A 17038-nucleotide genomic window follows, 5' to 3' on the forward strand; every position below is an offset into this window, starting at 1 on the left:
GTCCATCTACTTTAATCTAGCCTAAAGAAACATTATAGGTTTACCGTAACAGAGGAAGAAATAATATGATTAGTATTCAATTTCTCATTAATAATAGCAATAACCAACTGACTAGAATTGCAAAATAATTATTTTCTTGGAGTTATATTTTTCATGGAGAAAGATCAGTAGAATACATGCTTGGAAGTCACATAATTTCAGTTATAGTCAATTTCATTGCTGATTTGCTGTAAATTTTTTGTTGTACCTGGAGGAATGGCTCCATGTTTAAACATCAGGGAGTATTTGTATTAAGAATTTTTATGGCTGTATCTTTAGAGGATAGTGTAACTTTAGAGGATGGTTATGACTTTAGAGGATCTTAAAGTTGGTTGTATCTTTGGAGGATCTTAAAGTTGTATCTTTAGACTTGTATCTTAAAGTTGTAACTTTACTTGGTTGTATTTTTAGAGGATCTTTAGAGGATAATCAGAATATTTTAAAAATCAGTATTAGTTTTCATAGTCCAATAGCTTAAGTTCTGTAGCAACAAATACTACTCCATACTTAAAATGAATAGAGTTTCCTTGTTCATGTTTCTTTCCTATTACCAGGTTATAACTAATGGTCTGTTAGTAGTCAATAAATCATAAAAATAGCATATATACTGTTGGGATTTTTTTGTTGTTATTGCTATTTCCAAAAGATACTTATAATTTTACTTAAAGTTTCTGTGATGACAGGTGAAATTAACTTTATAAAGCACAAAATATAGGATAAAATATAGAATCATTTAATGTTTGCTTTTAACACTTAAAATTTCCTTTATTCATAACCTTTTTAGTTGACAAGCACTTGGATGAGGTCTAGGGATATAGAGGTCGGTAAGAAATAATCTCATTCCCTTTAAGAGGCTTATATATATAGTTCAGGGTTAAAAGTATAATTTTTTGAGATGAGTTAAAGCATTCTCTTTATTATTCTTTCAGCTTTCTGTTTTGAAAATATTTAAGGGTAATAGTATTATCAGGCTTATAAAAGTAATACTACATTGTCAGTATCTGGACATCAATGGTCTTTTACCTGTTTCTGCCCACTTTTATGTTACTCTAATATCTTGAGTAATATATATATAAAATATATATTCCTCTAAAAATTAAGGAGAACTCAGATGTTTAAGATGTTTATTCTACTGTAAATAGAATAAATAATATTTGTCTATTGGAAATATTTCCAGTAGAATAAACATCTTAAACATTTCTGAATTCTCCTTAATTTTAAGAGGAAACAGAATTAATGATGTTTAGAAAAGAATGCCACATTATCTTAAATAATACTCCCCCTCATTTTTTGTAAAGAGCATGCTATGTGGAGTGTGTCATCCATTAACTTACTTCTGGTACAAAAACACAGACCTTTAATATCTTCTTATACACACACACAAAATCTAGAGAATGTGAATTTTCTTAGAAAGAAAGTAAATAGGTTCAGATTTTATAGCATTCTAAGCTAAGCAGTACAATATTTGACAAAGAACCACATTATTTTTGAAATACAACTTTTTAAATTATATATGCTATTTCATAAAACATCGTACTTTGACGGTCTGATAATTCACTAGTGTTTAATTACTTCTTTAAAACAATAAGTAGTTTGGAAGGATTAGTCGAAACAGCAGCTTTTCGTGTCTTTGTAATAGAGATATTGCCTCTTTAGAAACACATCAGAGTCCTAAAAAATGTAATTTGAATAATTACAGGTTTGAGGAGAACCATTTTATCAAGGAGCTTGATATAAATGTTGATTTTCTATGACTCCCATCTCATGGGTGAAAGTTTTACTGAGTTAAAACTGACTTCATTTTACATAGAAATGTAAAATGTTCCCAAGGGAACAAGAGACAAAACATTTTAGGCTTTGAACTTCTTTTAACACTGACATCATAGCTATTGATGAATTTTTAACACTTTTAATTGGAAGAGTTTTAAATTATAAAGGATTTGTTAAAATGCATCAGGTTTTCTAATTTTAAAAAACTGGTCATTTGAAAATGGAGGCGATGTCTGGAGTTAAAGGATTGATTATGAACTATAATCTTATAGAATTTACCTGTAGGAATTTTAGGCTAACACACAGTCTTCCAATATTAGCCCAAATTACTTGGTAATCTAACTGCTCAGTTCCTCCATGAATTAGATAGAACTCAGACCTGCTCCTAAGAGACAAGTGTGGGACTCTGTCATATAATTTACTTTCAAATACTGCTTTGTTTTGTATTTAAACATAATTATTAGTAATTTTCTAATCATTTTTCTAATATTAAAGTTAATTATGGGTATATGTAAAATCTGTGTGTATTTATCTTGATTCTTAAGTAAAAGCTACATATTTCTATGGTCTCAGAGTAGAAAGGCACAATTAACAAATGCTGTCTTGCACCCTTTGAATAAGCTAAAGATTTTAAATAGTCTTTTGAATACACTTAAACAGGAACATAATTTCCTGAATATATTCTCTTTTTATGAACATAAGTCAACATTACATTTTATGAAATATAATGTATCTTATATATTTTAAGCCTGTTTTCTTTGTTTAGCTTTAGAAGAAACTATATCTAAAGTTGATACACCCCGCTTTTTCAGGGTTTTCCAGCCAAAAACAAAGCACCTTCTTACTGGGCTGTCAGAAATTAAAAGGCAAAGTGATCTTAAAAAGGAATCCAGATTTGTGTAGACAGTATCAAGTGGCTAATTTAGAGCCCCTCAAATATGAAAGGATGGCAGGAGGCTTCTATGAACATAGTTAGGCAAGTAAATTTTTAAAATGCAACTGTAGCTAAAAATTTACATCTTTTCAAATTTATACAAAAAAATTATAAAGCTATATTGATATAGGTGCCCAAACTTCATGCTGAGATAATTTTTGAGGTGATAAATATGCAAGAGCTCTTAAAAGTCAAAAAATATTTTTAAAAAACATTGTAAAATGCATTAATATTTTTAAAAAGCATTTTAAGAGTTCTTAAAAATCTCAAAAAAAATTTTAAAAAGCATTCAAATATTTTTTAAAGTATTTTTTAAAATGTTTTCAAAGCCTTCATAAATATTAAGGCTGTTATAATTTACCTCATTCTTTTTATACACTATAGGGAAAAAGAAACTATTACAATTTTATGCAGTTGCATGTTACCTTATCCCCCAACAAACTCTGGGGAAGGGAGATACTGTTTGCCATCAGCAAGTAGATACCATAGTTATTTTAAATTGAATCAATTTGTCCCTGTTCCTGCATACTTGAAATAACTAATATAGATATACCTATATGCTCATTCAGAATACTGTCTAAAACCCAGATAATCTCAAAAATGTATGGTGCATTCCATCTCCCTAAAGAATTCTCATAGTTGCCCAACTTTGCTTATAAGTGCCAGATTGTCAGGTTGGCACAAGCCCAAAGACAACACACATCGCAGAATGAAAATACTCCACCCTAAACGTTTTCATGACCTGTGTGCACTTTTCTAAGAGAAGCCAACACTGGCAGTAAACCTGAGTATAGGAATGCGTACAATGTGGGAAGTGATGATTTGCATGAGATAACTAAAAACCTTACCCTTGATTTACTACTTTCAAAATAAACTCACTGAGTATAAAATAAGTTGAAAAAGCATGTAACTAGAATCTGTCAGTAAGTTTCATCCCTAAAGGTGTTGTTATTTTCATCATCATGACATAGAATCTAAAGGGTTTTGATTGAATAACCTTATTTATACAAACAGTCCAGTCTCACTATGGTAAAAGGAAAGAACGATTGGCCACGGCATTATTTTAGTGCAACAACAATTAGTATGCCTATGTGTAGGCATAAATATCTATGAATTATGTAGGAGCCCTATAAAGGCAAACAGAAAGCATGTGTATGAAGCATGCCAAGTATGATAGAGTATCCCTTAACTGTCTAGATCGTTAGGCAGAAGCCAGAATTTCCTAAGCATTTCTAGGAAAGTATTCATCATTTTCATTTGTCATAACAATAACACCACCAAATACATACTATATGTGGGTCCTTTTCTTGGAAATATAATAATCTCAAGGCATAGAGATATTAAAAGATATAGCCATTATTCTTATTTTACAAAGAAAGAGGTCATGTCAAAGTTAGTTACAGATATAGACTGAAACAAGTTACATCAGTAGAGACACAAATCCCATTCAGATATTCTAGTTTTGAAGTAATTGCACCCTACTAACTTTAAGAAAATTTAGGAGTTATTGATAAGTTCATAGTTTGTACTTCAGTTAGTTTGGGTGAATTTCATAAACTTAATTGCTAGTCCTTAAATTAAGAGGGGAAATGCTCATGTACATGAGTGACAAAGAAGAAAAAAGATAGTGTTTCCTTAGGCTAATTTAAGAATAATTTTAACTTAAAGTATGACTCTTACAAGTCATATTTTCTACATCCAGTCTACACTGTATTTGTTTATATCAATGCAAAGTGTGACCAAAGGATGCTTAGCCCTATTCTTTGAAGATGATATAGAAATGCCATGCTTCATCATCAGAAGACATGTAATCTTATAATCTATAGTCTTATACCTGAGCAGAAAATGAATTTACGTTTTTTAAAAAAGAAACCCATAATGTAACAGTTAAATATAGTCTTAAGGACCAAGAAACCTTATAATGGTAGAGATTTACTTTAATTCCTGTTCTTCTAATATATTTCTGGTATATTATACAGTATTCTGAGATCCTAAATGTTCTAGAGGACATTAAATAACTGTGAAATATTTTTCCAACCTGTATTTATTACTGAAATTACTGAACTAATGGCTGCAAAACATCAAATAATACTGCCCAATATAAATCTTTTGAAATATCCATATAAAGCAAGGAAATGCCTTTGTATGTGTGTATATTTGCATTTGTAAGTTTAGAATCACATTTTTTAAGTTATCATGCTTAGCTGTTTAAAAAGATGCACTTTTAATGTGTTTAAATATAGTTTCTATTATCTATATGTTTGCCCTCAATTTTGCAAAAAGGTTAGTTTGATTTAGCTTTCCAGAAACATCTTTATCAGTCATTGCTCGATTTTTATCATCCAAATGTAATTTGACTATTATTTTAGACTAAAGAATATTGACACAAATGAATAAGTAGATTATGAAATAAATAAGAGATTTTGTATTAAGCATCTTACATTTGATAAGATTTTCAGGATTTTTTTAAGACAAACATTTGTCTGCTTCCTTAAACTGAAAAGTTTCTAAACTATTCCAAAATGTTCCCAAACTGAATGATTTGTTTAAGGATTTTGGAGACATGAGTTTTAACAAAAAAAACTTAACATTAATTAAAAAAAAAAAAAAAGGCTGGTGTTATGTCAGTAGTGTTTTTTGTTCATATAAGAGAGACTAGTATTATGTCCGTGGGGGTAGCATGCATGTTAGATGGCTGTATTAACTCTTTGATTTTTGTTGATATGTCAGACTTGTCTGTTTTATAAAGAAAGATGGGGAGTTGATATAGCCCATTTTGTGTAGCACTTGTGATAATTTTATGTTCCATTTTTTGAATTTGTTCATTTCAATAGTGCATTATCACTTTAAGATTCTGGTTGGCGCTTAAACTACAGTAACTAAAGGTTATTTTTCATATTTTAACTAGTTTAGCCAGAGTTTTTAGTACTAGTATTAACTTTTGAATTATGTTTGAGGTCTTAGACTTTACAGCATGTTTAGTTTCTTTTCATTTCTTATTAGTATTTTTCAGTACTTAATAGTCTCTTGCCCCCACCTCCAACAAGAACTTTCCTCTCTGTTCAACATCAGAAACATTTTCCTTTTGGCATGTGCTTTCTAGTTCCCCAAACACTATAAGCAAATTGGAAAGTTCAGCTGTCATTCTTGGAAGGTTACAGATCACACTAGCAGCCTGAGTAATCCAAGAGGTTTTAAGTATCATAGCATTTAGTTTAAAGTGAAATTTGCTCTGACAGGGCTGGCAGACCAATAGGAAAAAGAAATATTTGTGCTTGGAGAAGTGCATATGTAGAGACCAAAAGTATAACTGATGGCTGGAAGTGATTTCAGTCTAAAAAAACAAATCATTAAGAGAGTGCATAGGGGTAAAATACACAGTTCATATTTTAAAGAGTCTCAAAATGAACCAGCAACTAAGGTTAGCATTACATAGTAATTAGTTGTGGTGTTCAGGCTTTAACTCACTCAGTACCAGACAGTATAGTTAAACTATCGCTGAAAAAACATTGCTACTTACATGATATTCTCTAGTTTAAACATATAGCAGTAATTTTTGTACCTTAAAAAACCAAAGTATTATGACAGATTATATAAATGTTGAACCAGTAACAGACAAACAATTATTTAAAGGAGGTGCTAATGACTCAGTTTATTGACCTAGGGGTTATTTAAGCCACTCAGCAAGTTCCCTTAACATTTGGTGGTATGAAATGAAGCATTGCTTGATAGTATAGAACTGCCAATTTCAAGAAGTCCTTGTACTTAATGGAAGAAATGTAAGTTAAGGATGACTAGATGGCATACCTTCATTAAAATATTGCCAGAAAAAGCCAGAGACTGTTATAGGTTTGAGTAAATATTCCCTTCAACTTGATAATCACATCTGACAACTTCCATTAGGTACCTACTAGAGCATTTGTTCTGTTAATAACTACAAATAAGGAAAAATAAAATATCTTTTAATGGCTCCAGTTATTTCTTGCACGTCATTTTTCTCTTCAAGAAAGCCTATTATGGGCCAGAGGAATCTAAAATTTGTATTTTTTTCCTTGAATATGCAGATAAATAATAATAAAATGGGTCAGACAAGGTGGCTTACGCCTGTAATCTCAGCATTTTGGGAGTCTGAGGCAGGCGGATCACCTGAGTTCAGGAGTTCGAGACTAGCCTGGACAACATGGCAAAACCTCATCTCTACTAAAAATACAAAAATTAGCCAGGCATTGTGGCACGGGCCTGTAATCCTAGCTACTTGGGAGGCTAAGGCAGGAGAATCACTTGAACCCAGGAGGTGGAGGTTACAGTGAGCCAGGATTGCACCATTGCACTCCAGCCTGGGCAAGAAGAGTGAAACTCCACCTCAAAAAAAAAAAAAAAAAAGTAATAATAAAATGAAAAGGACTTCCAGCAAGATGGTAGACTGAGCTAATTTGGAAGGAACCACTCCCATGCAGATAATATGTAAATGGTGGACAAAAACGTAACAGAAATTTATATGACCAAGTTCATAAGAAAGATAGGGAATACCCCAATGACAAAAAAACACCCACCGGAATATTGAACTAGGTACGAGTTACTTGGTAAAGGAAGATGGAACTGAATTCTCTAAATAAAGCCTGGAATTTCAATTTTTTCTCATCAGTTGAAAAGAGGACTAAATGATGTTAATTCACCAGCCCAGAGAAGTGGCCAAAACCTGTCTGTGCTCAAAGACCCTAGGTAGGGGAAGATAGTCACCCATGTGAAAGAGAAGTCACAAGCTTGTTTCATGCCCATGAGTGGGTTCGGAATTTACACCGTATACTTAATTCAGGGAGCCTTAGTCAAGAAATTGCCATTTAGATTGTTTCAGGACAGCCATCTCAATGAAAACATAAAAAGGACCATCGTGAAAGAGAATCACCAGAATGCAATGGAAATCCCATTTTATCAATGTTCAATATGCCATGGAGTTTCAATTTGATAAGCCTTGTTTTAAAGCTTTGTAAAGTACATGACAGTACAAGACAAGCGCTCTAACAGCAAGAATGTTAGGATGCCCAAGAATTAGAGTTAATAGAAGAATCTCAATTAGACTATATAAAATGTAATAAAAAAGTAAATTAACAAAAAGGAATAGAAAACTTAATGCAACGATATAGTATCAAAAAGTACCAAGTGTAACATCTCCACATTAAAATATAATCACTAAAATATTACTCTGGAGGCAGGTTAATCAACAGATTGAGATGTATAAGAAAAGTCTAACTTGAATGAAATTAGAGGAGAGTCAATGAAATGGAATTTCTTTACCATTTAGAATAAATCAGTGTAACTATTTTACACATGTTCCCTTCATCATTAGTACAAATTAGTTTTTATCTGAAGTATCTCAGGGTAGTAACTAAATTGAAAGGATTTTTCCCCAAGGTGTTGTTTTTCAACCTTAGAACTGACAGATATCCTTCAAAAAATGTTTTTAATAAACTCCAGATGAGTATTTTAAATACAGCCTCCCACTACTCATATAATTTGCCCTTGATTTTTGAAAAAAACTACTAGTTTGAATTCATTAAGAATAAGATTCTTTAAGATGCTGTAGCCATTTAGTTTTATTATAATAAAAGGAAAATTTATAATTATGCATATAAAAGATTAAAACTAAATGGAAAATGACAACTAAACTTGATATATGCTGGTGAAACTCATTAGAAGACTGCTTAACCATGCTCTTGGATTTTATTTTCTCAACAATACAAAAGTTCAAGTCCAAAGAAATGAGTAATACCTTTGAGCAACTTAAAATATATATTTATTACATATAGATTTATAGAAACAAGATGCCATTAATATTGGTTCAATGAAAAATTTTAGAAGCTATGTTATAGTAATAGTACTTTAACATGCATGCATGTTACATTTTTCAGTGTTCAAGACAATTAGCATCTTTTCTTATAACCTATTTTCTTAGGCACCCAACATTCACAAAACTTTTTTTGCATGTAACTGATAGGTATTTCTATTTAGCTGTAAATTATTTCATAATCATAAAACTGGACATTAATTATCTGCGAAAGCAATGGATGCCACATTCTATGAATGTTAAATGTGCTGAGAAGTTTAAATTTAATAATCCTTGCTTTGAAATTTTGTAAAAGTACCTGATACTCAGTGGTAAGACAAGCTCTCCATCTAGTGGTTGGTCTATAAATGACAAACATTTAGACCTCGATGTAGTAATACATCATTTTACTAGTGTTAGGTATTGTTTTATGCTCGTTATTTCCTTCAACCTGCACATCTCTTCTTATTGTAAGAATTTCAAGGAGAAAATATTCTCTTTTCCAAGAATAGTTCATCCCTGTAGAAGATAGGGGCAAGCTTCTTCTACAATCTTAATTTCATCTCCATGGAATACCACAGCATCTCAGTTATTTGATGAAGCATATTCCCATACTAAGGGGGCAAAATTTGCTCCATTCCAATGAAATATAACCTTTAAAATTTCCAGCCAGTTTTCAAATTCTTCTCCTTTAGTCTCAGTCCCCAACTTGTAAAGGTATAACTTTTTTTTTTTTTTTTTTTTTTTTTTTTGAGACAGGGTCTCACTCACTGTTGCCCAGGCTGGAGTGCAGTGGTGGTCATGGCTCACTGCAGCCTCAACCTCCTGGGCTCAAGTGATCCTGCTGCTTCAGACCCATGAGTAGCTGGGACCATGGGTGTGCACCACCATGCTTGGATAATTTTCTGTATTTTTGTAGAAATGAGGTTTTGCCATGTCTTGAACTCCTGGGCTCAGGCAATCCGCCTACCTCAGCCTCCCAAAGTGCTGGGATTTCAGGCATAAGCAACAGCACCTGGCCTAAAAAAAAATCTATTTTAAAAGAGAAAAGATGGTCCAGGCACAGTGGCTCACACCTGTAATCCCAGCACTTTGGGAGGCCAAAACGGGTGGATCACAAGGTCAGGAGTTCAAGACCAGCCTGGCCAAGATGCTGAAACCCAGTCTCTACTAAAAATACAAAAATTAGCTGGGTATGGTGGCACACACCTGTAATCCCAACTAATTGGGAGGCTGAGGCAGGAGAATTGCTTGAAGCTGGGTGGCAGATGTTGCAGTGAGCCAAGATCGCGCCACTGCACTCCAGCCTGGGCAACAGAGCAAGACTCCATCTCAAAGAAAAAAAAAAATGAGAAAAGATAACATTGTTGTGAATTGTAGCATATTTGATCATTGTTATTTCTGCCAGTACCCCTCTGTAGGTTCTCATTACTTCACATTTGGACAGCTGTAATAGGTTCTTCAGTGTTCATGATTTTGCCTCTCAACCCCCTTTCCTACTACAATTATCTTTCTAAAACATAGAATCTGGTCATTCTCTTTCTTAGCAACCATTGACAACTCTCCAGTAGCCACCAGTTCTTAGCAGGGTTTATGAAAAGCTTCAATATCTAGTCCTAACCTCCCTTTCTAGCCTTATCTCCTGCCATTTGCTTATATCATAAATCTAAAACTTTAACCATAACAAACCATTTGCTCTTCATCAGCCACTCCTCTCTGTTGCTCAGGCTGCTCCACCATCAGGAATTCTGTCTCTCTTTGCCTGTGAGATCTTACTTGACTTTTAACACTAATTCATTCATGAATTCATGTATTTTTTGAATGCCCACTCCATGTCAGATACAATACTAGAGGCTAGGGATATAGCAATGGCCAAAACAGTCCTTGCCCTCCATGGTGTTTATTTTCTAATGGGAAAGAAATACAATAACAAAATATGCCAGGAGGTAACAGATGCATTAAAATCAAAGTATTTTGTATGAAGACTTTCTAGCTGCCAAGATTCTCCTGTAGCAATTTTTAAATGTCTCTAATATACTCTTATATTAAATATTTAGCCCCCCTCTTTTCTTCTGTAGCAGTTTATACATATGCTACAGTAGTATGACATCAGGTTATTATCAGAATATTTCTTCCATGTTAGGTGCCTCCAATCCTTATAGTCAAGGACTATGTCTTATTTGTTATTGCCTTCCCAGCACCATGTTTTTTCCTTGGCTTCAAAAACTATACTTACCACATTGTAGGAACTCAATAAGTGTTTATACTATTTGTATAGGTGGATGGATGGGCAAATGGTATATAGAGTCACTATTACAATAGACCTAAATTTCCCATGACAAATCATACTTAAGCTGAAATTACCCTGATGATCAATTAACAATCTACTTAGATAAACATACTGATTTTGATTCTATAATCAATATATTAGAGAAATTGATAAAAAGAATGAAGTATTCCAAAAAATTATGAAGAAGTAATTTCATACAGTTTTATAATATCCTGGAAAGTTTCTTCCTATAACAGCTCATGTTAAATTCTTTCATTTGACAATTCCAAAAGAATTCCAGCCTTCAATATTACCTGATGGATCACAAAGACTGGTTTGTTAAGAAAAATCACTGCTGCCTATTTATAAATATGTAGTCATAAATGATTTTGTCTTGGGAAGAATAGAATTCCTAAAGACAGACTCAGACTAAAAAGATGAAATTTAGCATAGTAGTTATAAGTAAAATTTTGAATATGTGTGTGTGTGTACACACACAACTGTACATATATATATAAAACTTAATGTTACATATAACTATAACTCAATATTATATAACTATATACAACTCAATGTTATATATATATACATATATACACAGTCAATTATAAGCAGTCAATATTAGGCAACTTTGTGATAATGTCTTCTTAAAATTTTTGTTTAAGATTAATACAGTTTTAGCCTACAATAGTATAAAGTCAGATATAGGATCTTTTATTCTGTACTGGTTTCAGATCACATCATAAGTATCATGTTAATTTTAGCTTCTTCATTTTAAGACAAACACTACAAAATGGAAGTGGTTTTAGAGAGCAACTGAGATGGTAAAGATTCGAGACCATGTAATGAGGCTTGAGTAAACGAGGGTTGTGAAGCAGTCATATCAAAGAAGAATTGGACACCTTGTGTGGTTTCAGAGGGTAATTCTAAGACTAATTGAACTGGATTTTAGAGCTGTGTAATAAAGAACTTCCCAACAGTTTTACATATCCATAAATGGAATGAACTACCTTGACAAAGTAGTGAGCACTTCCTTCTGGAGGTGTTCAGATGAGAGCTGGATAGAACCTGTCAAGGATGTCGTGAATAAAAGTGTAGCCAATATTATTTCTTAAAATGTTTCCAAGTCAAAGACTTCCATGAGCCTTTGAAAAAATAATTTGGCCTGCATTTATTCTTTTTGTAGCCATTTACTAATAAATTCATTACTTGCTCTACATTGATATTGCTGACCTAGGAATTTAAAAGAAGAGAAAGGCTTGTGTTGCTTTTATCTCATTTTAATAAAATAATGATACTTTTCACTTATGCAGCACTTTTCATCCAAGGATTTCAAAGTGCTTTACAAATACGCACTAATTAAGCCTCACAAACAGCCAGAGGTAGGTGATTTTCTTCTCTTTCTACAGGAATGTCAACTCTGGCCCAGAAATTTAATAAGAGCCTGTGAGTGCCTGGGATTCTTTACTGGCTGCCATTCCCTTGTAATGTGCTGCATGTGAAGCATCACTTGTCATTTCCAGATTTCTTTGTTCCTGCTCCGAATCATCTCAAGTTTAGAATTCTAATGATTGCTATTACAAATGTGTTTGAAGTCTTGCAAATATTAGCAAAAATTCAGTCTTCTGCTTGCTGAATGCTAATTAGATTTCTAAATTTGTTTATTTAAAAAAAAACACACTCTAGATATGGTTTTCTATTTGTTGTTGGGTTTTAAATATAATTTTTCTCTTTTAAAGAATTTGTCATTTTTCTTTCTAGGTACCCAGAAATAATTGTTCTTGGGAGATAAAACTTAATGGCAGATTGACTTTTTGGTCTTATCATTCCTAGTTATCTATTCACAATAAACAATAACCATTTTCTTTGGACCAGAATTATGTATTTTCAGGAAGAGACACTGTATTTTGGTGATTCAAAGGTCCAAAATATGTTATCTGAACACTAAGGAAAAAGGTGAAATGATACTAAATAAGTAATCCTGTAAAGAAAAAGTACTATAATAGTTGCATATACTAATCTAGAGGGATACACCACTTTTTATGTGGGTTAGGAGTAGCAAGAAGAAACTATGTACATACAGAGACACGCACCCTACAAGATTGGATTGAATTCCAGTATACTTATAAATAGCCACATATTCAAACGATTATCTGAAGCAAAATGGCCACACAAGGCAAGAGCAGATGTGGCATATCACAGCTTACTTTTCCTTGCTTCTCAGGGCCCCTAGTGAGGGCATACAAATTCCTGTGATACACACTATTGAAGTCAAGTCTTTCCAGATCAGGAAAGCACAATTTTTCCTGCAACGTTGCCTTTTTATATTCATAGTTTCTATCTCTTTCAAGAACTTACATGAAGACTCTATCTGCTTCTGTTTAAAGGAAAACTCTCCGAGTTTTGAACTAAACTCAGCATTAGCAAGGCTGTATCCTTTTCCCAAGGAAAAAAGTAAAGTGTCTACATATTCCAAAAGAATGTCTCCAGGTTTTAGCATCCTAGAAAGCCTGATTTCCCCCACTATATTAGAAAGAAGCAAATGAGAGAGTTTAAAGCAACAAACTGTTCTGTTTCACAGTGAATTTAATTAAAAATGTATGTAGATATAGTTGATTTTTCATAATACAAAAGGACCTAGGACCTATGTCAAAGTACTCTCCAAACTGATCATAAATGTTTTAAATATTTTTTGCTTTAAACAGCAAGTTCATCTGTGATACATAATGGAGAATTCTAGAAAAGATCATTTTAGAGTTTGGTTTCAAATTTTATTCCTTTTTCCCAAAACGATATTTGTATATAGAAATTCAAAAAATTAAATGATGTCCTCTACACTGTAATACACACAGATGTCTCTGGGTGAACTGCTGGCTGCATAAATAGATCTTTACCATAGTAACCTAAAGACCATACTGTTCAAGACCAGAGATTTACAGGTTCAGAAACTCGGACTCATCAGTGCTTAAGGGCCAGTCTTTCACTGACTTGGGACTGCAGATTTTTATCAACAATGTGCATGACATATTTTAAAAACAAAAAAATTCCATTTGTTAATGTACAATGAAAGTTATACCCATCAGGTGGATTAGGTAATATCTAAGTTTATTATTTAACCTGTTGGCAAATTACATGGGAAATTACAATGATCAATAGCTTGCCTATTAGTCGTAGAAATAAAAAAAAAAAGGGAGAATTTTGCAACTTGAATGTAGAATGGCCTCAGACTCTGAGAATGTTAAATTCCCTTCCTGATTGAGGACCAAACTGCAAAAAGGCCAGATATTCCTTATGGTGTTATAGCTTACCAGATCACCACACAATTGCTTAGGTTGCTACAACCAGCATTGTAGCTGAGAAGCTCCTTGTTCTGTGCCAACGACTGGCGAACTCCCTTCTGAGGACCATCTTCTTTTAGGTAGAATTACAGTGATATTGCTAACAAGTCGTCTGTGAGATACTCTGAAGGTGCCTTTGCATGTTTCCTCACTGTCCCACATAATGCCTCTTGTTTTCATATTACTGAAATAGATCTTGCCATAGCCCCTAGATTGAGAAACAAGCATAAGATTAACTTGAGTTTAACCTAAGTCTACTGCTATTTGGCCTCAGAGGAGCTGCTAAAAAAGATAAGGACTGGTTGAAGACAGGTAATAGGCAGAAAGATGAAGAAGGAACAAGTTGAAATCCAAGCTATGTAATCAACAGTTATATAATTGAGAGTTCTTTAGATACATGATTATTTGTTAGCCTTAGTGCTTGCAGAGAACAGTTTTCAATAACTTCTCTAATTTTAAGCTGATACCAGTGTCTCTTAGTTCACTGACTCCACTAATTTCTGAAGCATCTTTTAAGCTACCTCTTGATTTCCTCATCACAAAATTTAGTCTCTCTTCCCATGAGATCAAAGTTAGAAAAAGTGCTTATATTTTTACCATTTAAAAATAAAATGTAGACTTAAAAATTTCAACCAACTTTGAGAAACTATAGACAGAGTTTTTATATAGAAGGAGCCCAAAACAATAAATTTTGTCCAGGATCGCTCAGTACAAATGCTAACCTGAAACTTGTATTTCAGAACTTCCATTCTCCTAAAGGGTAGAGTCACTGGACCAGTATGTGTTATATGTATTTTGGCTCTTTACATTTACTCTTTAGTTCCATCTTAATACACACAAGCACGCATGGACACACATACACATTCACACATTTATTTAAAAACTTAACATTTTAATAGTTACTTCTAAAGTGTGTCAACTTAATCTCACTATGAGTGTGACAGGGAGTTAGTGCCTGTGTGAATACATTTTTTCATCACATTCAGTTTTTGCTATTGAGGGAAAATTATCTTTCCATCTCCTCATGTAGTGCAAACTTAAGTCTTAAATCATTTAAATATGTTTTATTTTTCCAAAGCTTACATTTCTGCATTACAAATGGTTTCCATTGATTGGAAGTCAAGCTCACTAGCATTCACTGCATGAGCTATGCATGAGCATGTTAAGGCCACCATGTTCTGCCTGGCAAAATAAATACTTTGTCATTTTCCTAAGTGTTGGATAATTCCCTGACCTTTAAAAAGGACTTTGGAGAACAGATATTCCTCTAAATAATGTATTAATAGACCAACAAGTAATTTTTTAAAAATAATAATCATGAAGTTTAACATACTTCAAGCTATCTTTACAACTCTGAAGGTTATCTTTGGGTTTCTGTTATTCCCATAGAATAAGTTGAACCAAAATTTGTAATTGTCTTGCTGTCACTCAAAAGAAATAGATACGTTTTGTAATTGTTTGCATTGAGAAATCAGAGGAAGGATTTGCAGATCAAATCTGACTAATTTTCAAATTTTGTCAAATTCCTTATCTTGTTCTTTTAATCATAGGCTTATGGTATGATTTGGCCCTGCATGAGAGTTCACTGATATAACTCAAACACATGTTTTTACTAAAAGTGGAATTAGCCCTATATCTTCATATGAAAAGACATTATAAACAGCAAAACTCACTTTACTACAGTTTTATTTTTATCATTCCCCAGCAATATATTACTGATCATTGCTAGCATGTAAAATCTTTTCATATTTTTGCTTAAGAGCCATATATAAGTAATTTATTAAATAAAACTTTTCTGATTTGATTCTTCCACTTTGTTTCGAATAGTACCTACTGACAGAGGTTTCCCATACTTTTAACACACATTGTTAGAAGTATTTTATTATATATACTTTTAATGGCTCTATTAACCTTAAAAAAAAAAGTTAATGATATCCACCTAAATCACTATCCCTGCTAGGAAGAGAATCTTGGTGGTGTAAAAATGTAGGCCTCTTAATCTGCATTGTGGATGTGTGATGAAAAACATAGCTTATCATTCTTTTCTCTTTTTTAGCCTTGGAATGGATGGCTTTGGCCAACCAGTTGGCATTCTTGGACGCCCTGCCACAGCATATGGATTCCGCCCTGATGAACCTTACTACTATGGCTATGGATCTTGATAAACTATCTGTTTCCAATGTGTAATCTCAGCTTAGAAGAAATCTGTGTGGGTTGGGTTAATTTTGGATCTTTGCCTAATAATGCATGTTGATGTTATTGTGGGTCTGTGTTTGTTTTTATTTTTATATGTTGTTAGCTGCAGATTAACCCCAGCCCCTTCTGTCTTCTGTTAAGTACAGTTGATACTGACATTGTTCACTCATCAAACCACATCTTGATGCTAAGTAACATTTCCCATGAGCCTCAAAACTGAATGCTGAAAAGCTACTAGACTGGAAAACAAACACTGCATTATGTATGTTAAGTGACTAATTTAATTTCAATTAAAAAGCGTAAAGTGAAAATGAGTAAGTGAAAGTCATGTGTTTATATTTCACATATTTCACTACGAATTACATGTTAATATAGGGTGCACATGAATTTTATTTTTTCTCCTTTTTTCTGCTTGTAAACTCTTGAGTAATTTGTATAATATATGCTACCTTTAAAATTTATAAAAAGAACATCACCTTCATATTCCATGCCATATGCCTGAAAGTTTCCTTCCCAAAGTTTATTAACTGAGTTTTCAATTAATAATGGAACATATGTCATAAGTTATTTATGGTTATAGTCTCTTTGGTGGTTTTAATTCATATCTTCCTAGTTGTAATATAGAAATCCTAGGACAACTAGTATACAAGACAAGCAGTGATACAAGA

General features: G+C 32.9%; 1 protein-coding gene across 4 annotated transcripts in view; it reads left to right on the forward strand.

Moving 5' to 3' along the window:
* Positions 1-16684, forward strand: part of KIFAP3 (kinesin associated protein 3) — a 167125-nt gene extending 150441 nt beyond the window's left edge. For 3 of the 4 annotated variants that reach the window (XM_054547730.1, XM_024242841.2, XM_054547743.2), the window contains exon 20: positions 16231-16684. In XM_054547730.1, coding sequence (XP_054403705.1) covers positions 16231-16336 — 106 coding nt within the window. In that variant the 3' untranslated portion in view covers positions 16337-16684. 4 annotated transcript variants of the gene reach the window in all.
* Positions 16685-17038: the final 354 nt, after the last annotated feature.

Source organism: Pongo abelii, chromosome 1, assembly GCF_028885655.2.
Source record: "Pongo abelii isolate AG06213 chromosome 1, NHGRI_mPonAbe1-v2.0_pri, whole genome shotgun sequence".
Classification (NCBI taxonomy): Eukaryota; Metazoa; Chordata; class Mammalia; order Primates; family Hominidae; genus Pongo; species Pongo abelii.